The sequence below is a fragment of the Rhinoderma darwinii genome, chromosome 3 (genome assembly GCF_050947455.1).
Source record: "Rhinoderma darwinii isolate aRhiDar2 chromosome 3, aRhiDar2.hap1, whole genome shotgun sequence".
NCBI classification, from domain to species: Eukaryota; Metazoa; Chordata; class Amphibia; order Anura; family Rhinodermatidae; genus Rhinoderma; species Rhinoderma darwinii.
Genome location: NC_134689.1, coordinates 220,205,062 through 220,218,959, shown reverse-complemented (window position 1 = coordinate 220,218,959; position 13,898 = coordinate 220,205,062). Strand labels below are relative to the sequence as shown.

Genomic DNA, 13,898 nt, shown 5'->3' with positions numbered 1-13,898 from the left:
AAAGAAAACCGAGGGTTTCATCCTCTGAAATGGAAAGGAAAATGGGCGGGAGGAAGCTGATTCGACTGTTTCAGCTGAAGAACAAAATTGCTACAGAAAAGCTTGAGGATCAAGATTGGGTGACCTTTGGTGTAATTGTAAAGAAGATGACTCCACAAAGCTCCAATAATGTAAGTGTGGTTGGTTTACTTAGATTTGAAATGGAATGTCTGCTTCCTCTTTACTTGATAGTGTTAATGTTTTAGATAAAATTGTATATAACTTATTCCACTGTGGTGGTGGTACATATTTGGTGCCCTATATTAATATTTTGTTTCCCCTAGGGCAAAACGTTTAGTATTTGGAGACTGAATGACTTAAAGAATCTGGATGCATGTGTGTCTTTGTTTTTGTTTGGTGATGTACACACAGAACACTGGAAAACAGACCAAGGAACTGTTATTGGTATCCTAAATGCCAACCCAATGAAGCCAAAAGAGGGTTCTGATGATGTGAGTTACAATTTCTGCAACTATTTCCCATTGAATGCTCATAATTTCCTATGACTTTAATAATCTTAAAGGGGTTGGACATTTTATGACTATTTTCCCAAATTTACAGGAAATAGAATAAAAGCCACTTACTAATATACTGTTAGCAGATCAGCACCAATATTTCCATTTGTAAAGTGCTGCCCCCTCGTTTATTACAGTCTACTCAATAGACTGAGCGATTCTCCTGTCTTAAACGTGGCCGCTGATGGATGTGTCGGGTCAAATACCTCTCCATTAGCAGCCTCCATTAAAAAACACTGTACAACACGGCGTATTCGCTAGTTTACCATGCACAGTGATTTTCTTTTAGACCGCTTAAACTTGTTGGGACACATGCGCCCCCATCTTTGGCCATGTTTCTTTAGTCACGCAGTCTATGGGAGAAGGCTGTACTAAATGTCTATGTGGCACTTTACAAGTAAAAACAGTGACGCTGATCCATTGACCGTATAAAAGTGGCTAATTGTAAGGTGGGGGCCTAGATGGTGTAAACGTCAACAACATCTAGAGAGATCAGAAAATCCAAGCAGCAGCCCCATATAATAACGTGGTCCTCGTGACCATATTTTATAAATCAACACAGAAAAGATCACGACCAAGTATTGAAAAAATACTTTTATTAATGTACCATAAAAACACACACAGACATGAATAAAAGAAGGAATGCAAAAACCCTCGCAGGTTTGAAATGGAGTCAGAAGCAGTGGAAGATCAGATGTTTACAGAGTCGGTGCTACATCAAATAGAATAATGAGTAGACTGAACAGGATGTATACAGTTTACATGCACAGGTTAATGGTGAGCAGTAATTAATACATGCACAATGCAATTGCTATAGTATAAACATGGAACGTATACATACACCTATAGATAGAGGTAACGAATGCGAGACAAAGACCGGACCACCACTGCTGACCTGACGCGCGTTTTACCGAGGCTTTGTGACGGGGGCTTCATCACTGCTTCCGCGTTCTCACTCCATTTCAAACCTGCGAGGGTTTTTGCATTCCTTGTTTTATTCATGTCCATGTGGGTTTTTATGGTACATTATTAAAGTATTTTTTTTCAATACAAATGTGCGCTGCTTAATAAATGCATTTAAATGTACGCAAAACAATAAGGATATGTGCTAGAGCCACAGAGGAAGGGACAGCGTGTCTAATCCGTCATGTTGTTTTTATACCCACTATCGGTTGTATATGATCCACCTATATCTAGTTACAACATTTCCATTCATAACGTTATTTATTTGTCAAACCATAAATTTATATTTACCCTCAAATGATGCAAAAAAAAAACTACAAGCTCACAGAAAAACTAGTATCTTTTTCTAGAAGACTTCCTTTTTTCAGCAATAAAACTAAAACCTAAAACAAAAAATAGAAATTTGGTGTTCATGTCATCTTACCAACCCAACAATGAAGTTAACATATTTAGAGCGCACGCCAAAAACCGTTGGCAGAATTGCAGGGTTCGGTAGAACTGTTTGTGGAACGTTGGTTGGCTAGGTGGCCCAGAAGGCCCAATGTGGACTGGGAGACCTAGGTCGATCAGTCACAGCCAGACAATGAGTGTGCCTATTCCTGCTCAGAAAGTTCAGGCGTTGGAAGGTAGGGCTTTGAATGACTGCTTCAGAGCCAGGCATCATGGCAGAGGGGGTCAGAATAACTGCTCAATATCAGTGTTGCACCTAGTGCAAGCAAAAAATGTGGCTACTTAGACTCGCCTCTAGGTTCTGACATATCTAGTAGTTACATGTCTAGGATGAAAAGTGTAATCTGCAATGGCACATGTGCCCTACCTATAGAAGGGGGTAAAGTGGCTCCCTGGAATTCTTAGCAGCCTGTAAAGACACAAGAACATGTCTGTAAAAGAGGCTACTGTGGCTCCCTGGTCATGTTACTCTGCGATGACACAAGTACTCCCCCTATAGAAGGGGGTAGTATGTCTCCTTTGTGTCCATAGTACTCAGTGATCGCACAGGAACTTCTGCTGCAGACTTCTACTGGACTAAGTAAAAGAGTAAGGAGAGTAGGGACAGTGGAGTGCCTGGCGAGGAGGGAGGGTGCCACGGGAGGCAAGATGAAGGGGCAGAGGACCCAGCGATATATAGAATAGTGGAGGACAAACCACAGAAGAAAGAGAGTGCTAAAGGCAAGCTGACCAGAAAATAGTGGTGGAGACTGAACCTGGAGCTTTTGAGTTACTAGGCTGTAGAAGTGAACACTAAGCCACGTGTGAGAGGTCGATGAAGAGGGGGGCCTGCCTTATAAGAAGACTCTGGAAAAATTCTGAGGGCAGGGAAAGGGATATGTTTGCCTCCTTCCATTATACTCACACATTCATCCTTTTTAGTTTTGGCTCCACTTGGAATCAGGAGAACATTCTGGATAGATTGGAGCAGGCCGGAACTCTGGGTGACCCCGTGGCTGGCGCTGGGCTGCTCTTTCCTTTTGTCTTATTGGTACAATAAAAAAAGAGTTCAAAGGTGTCAATAGCCTTTTAGGACCCCAGTCGTGTCTCTACCTAAATTTCACATCCTAGTGTAATATGTACACGTCTTGGTCCTTTACATAGACATAAATATCTCTCTTACTGCATTATTAGAAGGGTTTTCCAGTTTAATCGCTATATAATGAAGTTCTGAAATGTTTTTTTATATATACTGTTTCAGTTGCCAAGAGTTTCCACCTCCTATATAGAAGCAAGAATATTTTTATTCAACGATACTAAGCAGAGATCTAGAAAGTTATAAATGTTAAAAATAAAATCCCTTGTGTTTTATCTACAATTTCTGTTAATCTTCATCCACTCATTGAATAGGTGTGCCTGTCAGTCGACAATGCACAAAAGATTTTACTAATGGGAGAAGCAATGGATTTGGGAACATGTAAAGCTCGCAAGAAAAATGGAGATCCATGCACTCAAATGGTTAACTTGGTCAGTGAACTATTTTCACGTATTGAACACCTCTCTTGAATAAAATGTTAAACTGCGTATTTGTATCTGCCATGGGGTAGATTTTACTTCTGTATGTTTTAAGACGGTTATTAAAGGAACAGTGTCACCAATTTTTTTTTTTTTATATATCAGTTTTATGTTAGGGTTTTATTAAAAACGTTTATATTTATTTGTGTGTTACTTTTTTCTATTTTTACACTTTTTCTTCCCTATGAGGGCTGCCATTTATTTTTTTCCATTTCTGTGTGTGTCGATTAACGACACATACAGACATGGAATACGGCAGCTCCAGTCCCATAGGGAATGCGAACGGGGCCCATTCCATCCACTATGGTGTACGCCGTGTGTGTGGGAACGGCGCATGCGCCGCTCCCACACAGTCCAATTTGAAATGCGCGCCGTCCGGCGCCATTTTCCTGTGGACCGGAAGTCGCGGCCGGACAGTAAGATTACTACTTCCGGTCGCGGCTTCCGGACTTGTGCACATGGAGCAGCGGACGGACCGGAGGGAGCGGCGGCGACTGGAGCAGGTAAGTGATTTCTATGTATGTTCGTGTTTCAGTGTGTGTTTACTAGTGTATGTAAACCTACTACACTGTGTGTTAGCTCAAAAAATGGCGACACACAGTGTAGGAGGTTAGACCGTTCAAACCCCTCGTTTCTCCCGGCAATAGCCAGGATAAAGGAGGGGGGATTCTGAGAGCTCACTAGAGCGAGGGATTTTTTCCCCAATTTTGCAGCATAAAGCAATGTGGTTGCTTTACCACATGCAATGCTGCAATTTTGGGAATTGCTCCATCTAGTGACCAGTGCTGGGAAATATTATAAATTGAATCCAATTTATAATATTTCCTGACAAGTGAAAAAAATAAAAAAATTAGAACAATGTTTAATCCCCTACACACTAAATGTTTAACAAAAAAAAACAAAACATGTTTTGCTAGAACACATTCCCTTTAAAGGTTTGACTTTTTTTTTTTTTTGTAAAAGAGTGATTGTGAATACTGTCAGTATCACGTACAAGCCCAGTACAAGAAGGTGAGCGCCAAACGAGCAGATCTGCAGTCCAGCTATTCTGGTCATGTTCCTAAGAAGATGGCAAGGGGGGGAAGCGGCTTGAAAGAGAGACTGTGCCAGGATGGTTTCCACTATGGAGGTGTATCCTCTATGGCATATGCCGCGACCATGTAAGTACAGCGTTTCTTATCTGAACACCCATGACTTCTATATGCTAAAAGGTCAACTATTTTTGCTTGTAAAGCATGTCATGAGAAGGAGGATAGTTCTTTACCTAAGGATTATGTTTTGTCGCTGCGGTATTTGGTATTTCTGTCACTTCTGAAGATTTGTCAAACATGTTGTTTTGTTTAACCCTTTCCTGCCACAGCCATTTTTCAGATTTTCAGTTTTTCGTTTTTTTTCCTCCCCACTTTCCAAAAGCCATAATTAAAATTTTTTTATTTTTCCATCAATCTTGCCGTATGAGGGCTTGTTCTTTGCAGGAAGAGTTGTAGATTTTCACGACACCATTTATTATACCATATAATGTAGTGGGAAACTGAAAAAAAATATATTTTGTGGAATGGGGAAAAAAGACATTGATTCCTCAATCTTTTGGGGGGTTTTGTTTTTATGGCGTTCACTGTGCAGTAAAAACTGCATGTTAACTTTTATTCTGCGGGTCAATACGATTACAGTAATACCAAACTTGTGTAGTGTTATGGTTTGTTTTTTTTTTTTTTTTGCAAAAACTGATTGTTAATGTTCCGTTTTTGTCGCCATATTCTAAGAACCATAACTTTTTTTATGGTATGAGGGCTTATTTTTTGCAGGACGAGCTGTAGTTTCTATTGATACCAGTTTGGGATACATGAGACCTTCTTTTTTTTTTTTTTTTTTTTTTTTTTTTTAATGGGAGGCGAAGTGACCAAAACAGCAATTCTGGCGTTTTATTTTTCACGTTGTTCCTCGTCCGGACTAAATAGTTATATATTTTAATATCTCAGAGTATTACGGACGCGTCGATACCAGTTATGTCACTCTTTTTTTTTTTTTTTTTTTTTTTTTTTTTTTCTTTTTTTTTTTTTCCAATTTGTTTTTCTATAGTCTCATTCAAAGAGCTATAACTTTTTATTTTTTTATTTTTCCGTCGACATAGCTGTATGAGGATTTGTTTTTTGCGGGATTCGTTGTACTTTTTAATAGCACCATTTTAGGGTACATATTTTTTTTTTATTAACTTTTTTGGGGGGGATTATAAAAAAAAAACCTGAAATTCCACCATTGTTCTATGCGTTTTAAATTGACGCCGTTCACTGTGTCGCATAAATAACATGTTACCTTTGTTCTATGGGTCGGTACGATTACGACGATACCAAATATGTATTTTGTAGGTTTTTTATGTTTTACGACTTTTGCACAATAAAAACACTTTTGAACTAAAATTATTTGTTTTTGCATCGTTGCTTTCCAAGAGCAGTAATTTTTATTATTTTTCCATCAATGTAGTGATTTTTTTGGGCTTTTTTTTTGCGGGACGAGATGTAGTTTTGATTGGTTCTGTTTTGGGGTGCATGAGACTTATTGATTTTTATTATGACTTTTTTGGGGGGCAATGGGAAAAAATTGCAATTTCGCCATGTTTTTTTTGCAGGTTTTTTTTTACGGTGTTCACCTTGCAGTTTAAATTGCATATTAACTTTTAACCCCTTAATGACCAGCCTATTTTAGACGTTAATGACCAAGCTATTAAGTTTTTCCATCGTCGCATTCCAAGAGCTATAACTTTTTTTATTTTTGCGTCGACATAGCTGTATAAGGTCTTGTTTTTTGCGGGACAAGTTGTATTTTTTTTAATAGCACCATTTTGAGGTACATATTATCGATTAACTTTTTTTGGGGGGGAATAGAAAAAAATCTGACATTTCGCCACTCTTTTTTTTTGCGTCCTAAATCTACGCCGTTTACCGTGTACTATAAATAACACTAACTTTATTCAGCGGGTTATGATTGCAACGATACCAAATTTGTATAGTTTTTGTATGTTTTACTACTTTTACACAGTAAACACTTTTTTTTTCAAAATTAGTTGTTTTTGTGTCTCCATATTTGAAGAGCCGTAACGTTTTTATTTTTTCGCCGATACGGTTGTGTTAGGGCTTTTTTTTTGCGGGAAGACTTGTCGTTTTTATTGGTACCATTTTTGAATAGATGCGACATTTTTTTTTTTTTTTTATTAACTTTATTAAACTTTTTTTTTTTTTTTACTAGTCCCACTAGGGGACTTTAATATGCGATTCTGCGATCGCTATTATAATACACTGCAATACTTCTGTATTGCAGTGTATTAGTGCCTGTCTGTGTAAAATGGACCGGCATCTGCTAGGCCATGCCTCTGGCATTAACTAGGGCAGACCTGGGGGCCTTTATTAGGCCCCACGGCTGCCATAGGCACAGACACCCTGCGATCACACACACGGTGCTGGTGGGATGAGAGGGAGCTCCCTCCCTCTCTCCAAAGCCACTTTGATGCAGCGCTTGCTATTGAGCGCCGCATCTGAAGGGTTAAGCGAGACTGATCGATCCGGATATTGATCTCGCCCGTTAGAGCAGGGCCCTCACTAGGGGACTTTAATATGCGATTCTGCGATCGCTATTATAATACACTGCAATACTTCTGTATTGCAGTGTATTATGCCTGTCCGTTTTAAACGGACAGGCATCTGCTAGGTCATGCCTCTGGCATGACCTAGCAGGCATTTGCTACAAGCAGACCTGGGGGCCTTTATTAGGCCCCCGGCTGCCATCGGAGAAACAGACACTCGGCGATCTTATCAAACATTTTTTTTTTTAAATCAAACCAGTTTTTATTGATAGTACAACATACATTATAAATCTCATGTATATCTAGTCAATTCCAACAATCAATACATTTTCAGTTTTGTACAGAATATTCAGTTACATTTAACATAACTCCCCCTTCCCTGCAACCAAACTCCCCCCCCCCCCCCCGCAGTATCTCCTTTCCCTGGCTCGTACATTTTCTCTCCCGCATCATACTAATATATTCATAAGCGATCTCCTGATCATGTCCCCTCAATCTGCCTCCTACCTCCCTGCCGTACCATAGTTATGTATCCACTTTCCCCATTGTTTATCATATTTGTGCATTGCCCCACGTTTCAGATATATCCGATGTTCTAACGACACCGTGTGATTAACATATCCTACCAGTTCAGACACCTCCGGGGGATCCGTGTTCAGCCAATATTTTGCTATCAGCTTCCTAGCATGGTATAAAACTTTTTTAATAGCCAGTAATTCAGCCCCATTTCCTCCCTCCTCCCCCATGCAACCCAACATAAAGATCTTAGGTTCCAACGGGAAATCCCTCCCATATACTCTCGCTACCATGCCTCCAACCTCCTTCCAGTAGTCATTCAGCATCGGACAGTCCCAGAACATATGCTTTATGTCTGCCCCATCAAACGAACACCTGGGACACTCCTTCGTTGGCCTAAGCCGCATTTGCCATAACACCTTAGGTGTCCTATACACCCTATGCAGGAGAAAAAGTTGTGACCGCCTATGTGCTACATTAATGGACAGCATTTTGGGCGATTCGAGTATCTCCTCCCACTCTTCATCTGTTATAGTCCCCACATCTTCTTCCCATTTGCGTCTGATCTCCCCCATCGGATCTCCAAGGAATTTGGAAAGTAATGTACTATATATCACAGAGATAATCCCCTTAGTGTCCTTTGCCCCCAATACCTGTTCCATCGCTCCCATAGTGGAGCAGCTCAAGTCCACCGACCTACCCTGGGCCTGTGCTGCATGACGCAACTGGAGATACTGATAGAACATCCGATGTGGGAGCCCAAACTCCTCCTGCAATTGTGAGAACAATTTGAGACTTCCTCCCTCATACAACTGGTATACATATCTGACCCCTGCTTGTTCCCATTCCTGGAAGCCAGCCAAGATACTAAATTCCCATAGGTATGGATTGTCCCATAGAGGCATATAGTTGGAGCACCCTGTAACGCCCAATATTTTCTTGCATTCCCACCAGATCCTATGTATCAATAGCAAGGTTGGTTTCCCTTTCGCCTCCCTCCGCAATTTATGAGACTCCATGGCCTCTAGTATATCCGTGCATTGACTCAAATAATACACCAGTTTCCCACTAGAGTCCCACTCTTCCCTATTCTTCCAACCTTTAAAGTGTTGCACTTGGGCTGCTAGATAATATATCCACGCATTTGGAATAGCCAATCCTCCCTGGTCTGTTGGTAATTGTAGTTTTTCCAATTTAATCCTGGGGATCCCCCTTTTCCACACCAAGTCCCTAAACAGATTATGTATTCTCCTGAACCAGTACTTAGGCAACCACACTGGGGCATTATGCACAACATAAAGAACCTGAGGCATCAGAATCATTTTAATCAGGTTTGCTCTTCCTAGCGCTGAAAGTGGTAGTCCTAGCCATATTCTAGTCTTTTCTTTTAGTTTGTCCAGTAATGGTTTTACATTCAGTGCGACAAAATCCTGCACCCTCGCCGAGACCTTAATCCCCAGATATTTAAATTCCTTAACACAAGGTATATCAATTCCCCCCCCCCTGCAGTGGCCCCTCTAATGACTTGAGTGGCAATAATGCCGACTTACTCCAATTAATTTGCAACCCTGAAAATTTACCAAACCGTTCCAATACGGTCATTATCATAGGCAGTGATCGATCTATCTCTCCCAGGAATAGCAAAATATCATCCGCATATAGTGCAATGCGTTCCTCCAGGTCCCCACATCGAAACCCTTCTATACCCGGATGTTGCCTTACTATGTTTGCCAGAGGTTCGATCGCTATAGCGAATAGTAACGGGGAAAGTGGACATCCCTGACGTGTCCCCCTCCCTAATCTAAAAGAGTCTGACATCCTTCCATTGGCTCTGATTCTAGCCACCGGTTCCTTATACAACAATTTTACCCATGTTATAAAATTTCTCCCAAAACCAAACCGCTCCAAAACAGCCCACAGATACCCCCATTCCACGCTGTCAAATGCCTTGGCAGCGTCTAAGGACAGCACTGCTCTACACTGCGTATCTGCAGCATCTGTCTGCAAATTCAAGAATAATCTCCGTATATTAATCGCTGTAGATCTTGATGGCATGAATCCCGACTGATCCGGGCCCACTACTTTAGTTACCACTCTTGTCACCCTGTTAGCCAGAGCCTTTGCCAGAATTTTAACATCAGCGGGCAGCAGGGATATTGGTCTATAGGAATCTGGCTTTGTTCGATCTTTCCCCTCCTTGGGAATGACCACTATTGCTGCTTCGTACATAGTCTGCGGTAATCGCCCCCTGGTAAAACTATCTTGGAACACCTCCAACAACTCTGGCAGAAGCTCCCCCCCATATGTTTTGTACAGCTCAGTGGGTATTCCATCCATCCCTGGAGCCTTTTCATTTGCCATAGAACTCACCGCTTCCTGCAGTTCCTCCAAAGTAATTGGCTCCTCAAGCCACTCTCTCTCCTCCTCCCCCAGAGTAACCCACGTCATTTCCGCCAAATAGTCTGTCAGAAGATCTTCTGGATAATCTACCCTCGTGCGATACAGCTCAGTATAAAAGGACTTCAACACTCCCAGTATATCCCCTGTTTCTCCCACCAGTGTCCCGTCTTTATCCTGCAATTGGTGGATGAACGCACCCTCCCTCTGAGGCCTAGCCATATTTGCCAACAATCTACCCGTCATTTCTCCCTCCTCATAGTATTTTTGTTGCAAAAACAACCTTTTATTAGCTGCTTGTTCCAGCTGATGTTCCTTTAGTAGTTTTTGGGCGACCTTCCACTGGGCCAAAGTTTCTACTGTACTATTAGCAATATGATTCTCCTCAGTTAACGTCACCCTTTCCCTCAGATGTTCTCCCACCTGTCTTGATTTATTCTTTATGATCGTGATCTCCCGAATATACACCCCCCTTATATTTGCTTTCATAGCGTCCCATAGGATATCTATAGGAACCGTACCTTTATTAAACTCAAAGTACTCCTGCAGGCTCGTATTTATTATCTCCTCCCCCACTAGGTGTATCCAGAACGGATTTAGCCTCCAGTGCAGTCTTAGCCCCCCCATCTGTGGGCTGGTTCGAACCTTCAGTATCATCGGGGAGTGATCAGACAATGACCTTGGTAGATATTCCACCCCTTCCACCCCCTCAATCCCTAACCCGTTACTAAACATCAGATCTATTCTGGATAATGACCCATAAGTAGATGACACACGAATATTGCGTAGTAGAGGGCCATTTTGCCCGCCAAATATCTGTATATCCAACCTCCGTCATGTATTTCCCAAACCGCGTCAGAGCAGCCTCTCCTACCCCCCCCCCCCTTTTGGAAATTTATCACACCTTTTATCCATTACGTTGTTGAAATCTCCCATTAGTATAGTCGGAACCATAGGCCAACTAGCCAACCTCTCCAACACTTCTCTTATTGGAACCACAGAATATGGGGGAGGTACATACAGTACCACAATTATACATTCCCAATTAAACAGTTTACAATGTACCCCTACATATCTGCCCTCTCCATCTCTAAAGGAAGCCAAACAGCAAAAAGGTACATCCCTATGAACCAGGAGACTAACCCCCCTCGAGTATGTGGAGTGAAAGGAGAGGAAGCTGTGCCTAATCCAAGCCCTATGTGCCTGTTGCACAGTATCAGCGGTAAGATGCGTTTCCTGTAGTCCCATCACTCCAGCAGACTGTCCTTTCAGGAAATCGAATATAGCTCGCCGTTTTGTTGCCTCCCCCATACCTCTCACATTCCATGACAAAAGATTTACCCTACCCCCCATCTAGCCATTTCTTTTAACTGACAGTGGCAATTACCGTTGAATCCAGTGTTAATCAGAGCATACTGCATTTCAAACTCCCTTTCCCTCCAAAACATTTTCCCCCCTCCACCCACTTCCCTAACCCACCCAACTTTACATAAACTTACCCTCCAAAGAGGGCCCGGGCTGGCGAAGAAACCTCCACCAATGTGACTATTCAGCTTCCCATTCACATTGCAGAAATACATCTCTTCCCGCAATATAAACTTAAGAACCTCAAAACTCCCGCCACCTTACCACAATAGACATATAGCATTTCTGTGACTCAAATACCTGATGCTTCAATTAAACTGACATCTCTGTCTCCTCCTCTCACCATTATAGACATATAAACTGCAGACCCACATTAGAACAACAAATAAATGCAGAAAACAGTGCCTTATTCCTCTGCGCAGCTCATCCTTCTGTTTTTTTTCATAAAAATCAGAGTCCCCCTTTCAGCCCTCCACCTGATGATCACGCCGCATCTTCCCCTCGATCTTGACGAAGGCGATCTTCGTGACTATCCAGCCATCTCAGCGCATCTTTTGAGTTCTCAAAAAATTGTACGGATCCCAGCGCCGCAACCCGAAGCTTCGCCGGGTACAGCATTGAATATTGAACACGCAGATTCCTCAGTCGTCGTTTAATATCCATAAATTGCATCCTTCTTTTCTGAACCTCTGCAGAAAAATCTTGGTAAAATGACACTTTCACACCATTCACCCGTATATCTTGCTTTTCCCGGGCTTGCCGAAGAATTAAATCTCTGTCTTTATAATGAAGCAACTTTACCAACACAGGCCTTGGCGGCCGTCCAGGTGGGCCAGGGCGAGTTGGTACTCTATGGGCTCTTTCCACCGCAAACAGTGGGGTCAGCGACTCCTTACCAAACACCTCCAATAGCCATTTTTCAAAAAATGAATCCGGGTTGGACCCTTCTACTTTTTCAGGAATCCCCACCATCCTCACATTGTTTCGACGTAGGCGATTTTCCAGATCATCAGCTTTAGATAACAGGTAATTAACATCCACAGCTACCGCATTTACATCCCTCCTCATGGGCAGCATTCTGTCTTCCAATTCGCTGACCCTGCCTTCCACCGCTGTTGTTCGTTCCGAAACTTTCTGTAAATCGTGACGTATGATGGAGATATCCTCCTTAATTCCGCCCACCTGGCAGGTAAGTTTAGCTAGCGTGGAATTACACAGGCTCACCGCCGAAAAAACATCCGCCAGCGTGGGTCCCGGCTTATTCAAGCTATGCGAGCCTCGATCCAGCCCTCCTCCTGAGCTGCCTGCAGCATCTTCTCCATTCTCTTCCTCCTCTGACTCCATCTGTGCCCTCAGCGGTTCATACCTAGACCCTGAGTGGCCTGTCTGCTTTTTCCCTCCGTCTGACATCTCTCCATCAGCAGCTGCCTTCATGGGCATCTTTCTGGCAAAACGCTCCAGCCGGGATGCCGCCGCCCCTCTCAAGTCCCTGCTCTCTGCCATCATGCACGTGTCGGCGCCATCTTGTAAGCGCAGCTCACCTTCCTCTGCCGCCTTAGACTTTCTGGAACGGGTCATTACAGCCTCCAACAGCTCCAAAGTCGTGTCCACAGATTCTCCTCCTTCTCCCCTCTCCGCACAGGTATGTCTCCGTTAGGATAATTCAGCCACAGGATATGTACCAGGATATCGGCAGCGGGAGCTCCGGTTCCTGCGTCCGCTCACATATGCCGCTAAGCCACGCCCCTCTTATCAAACATTTTAGTGGAAACATTTTTTGATATTCATTTTTACGGCCTAATTCTAATAAACTCTACAAAAGACCTGTGGAATCTAAATTCTCACTATACACCTAGATAGATTCCCCAAGGGGTGTACTTTTGGGGAGTTTACATTGTTTTCATCCCTCTGGGGCTGTGCAAATACGACATGACACACAAAAGCCATTGCAGCTAAATTTGAGCTCTAAAAGCTAAATAGCGATCCTTCCCCTTTAAGCCCTAACTATTCCCCCTGGAACAATTCTTTGAGAGCTGTAGTTTCCAAAATAGGGTAACTTTCGGAGGACTTCCACTGTTTTGGTCCCTACAGGGCATTGCAAACACGACATGGCACCAAAAATCATTCCAGTAAAATCTGCGTTTCAAAATCCAAATGGCGCTCCTACCCCTTCTGAGCCCTGCCTTTGGTCTAAACAGCAGTTTACCACATATGGGGGTATTGACATAATCGGGAGAATTTGCTTTACACACTTTAGGGTGCTTTTTTATTCTTCCTTGTAAAATTTTAAAATACGTTTTTTCAGAAAAGAGGTATATTTTTATTTTCAGACATTCCAATAAATTTGGTAAAAAAACCTGCGGGGTCAAGATGCTAACTATACCACTAGATACTTTCCTTGGGGGTTTAGTTTCCAAAATGGGGTCACTTTTGGACGGTTTCCACTGTTTTAGCACCACAAACCTCTTCAAACTTGACATGGTGCCTAAAATATATTCTAAAAAAAGGAGGCCCCAAAATCC

The 13,898-nt window shown here is 42.4% G+C and overlaps 1 protein-coding gene across 2 annotated transcripts in view; it reads left to right on the top strand.

Annotated features, from left to right (window-relative positions):
* The window catches only part of MCM10 (minichromosome maintenance 10 replication initiation factor), a 52,019-nt gene that overhangs the window by 6,405 nt on the left and 31,716 nt on the right, over nt 1-13,898 (top strand). For both annotated transcript variants that reach the window (XM_075857410.1, XM_075857409.1), the window contains exons 7-10: nt 5-170; nt 324-491; nt 3,357-3,473; nt 4,485-4,681. In XM_075857410.1, the coding sequence (XP_075713525.1) occupies nt 5-170; nt 324-491; nt 3,357-3,473; nt 4,485-4,681 (648 nt within the window). The remainder of the gene's footprint in view (nt 1-4; nt 171-323; nt 492-3,356; nt 3,474-4,484; nt 4,682-13,898) is intronic.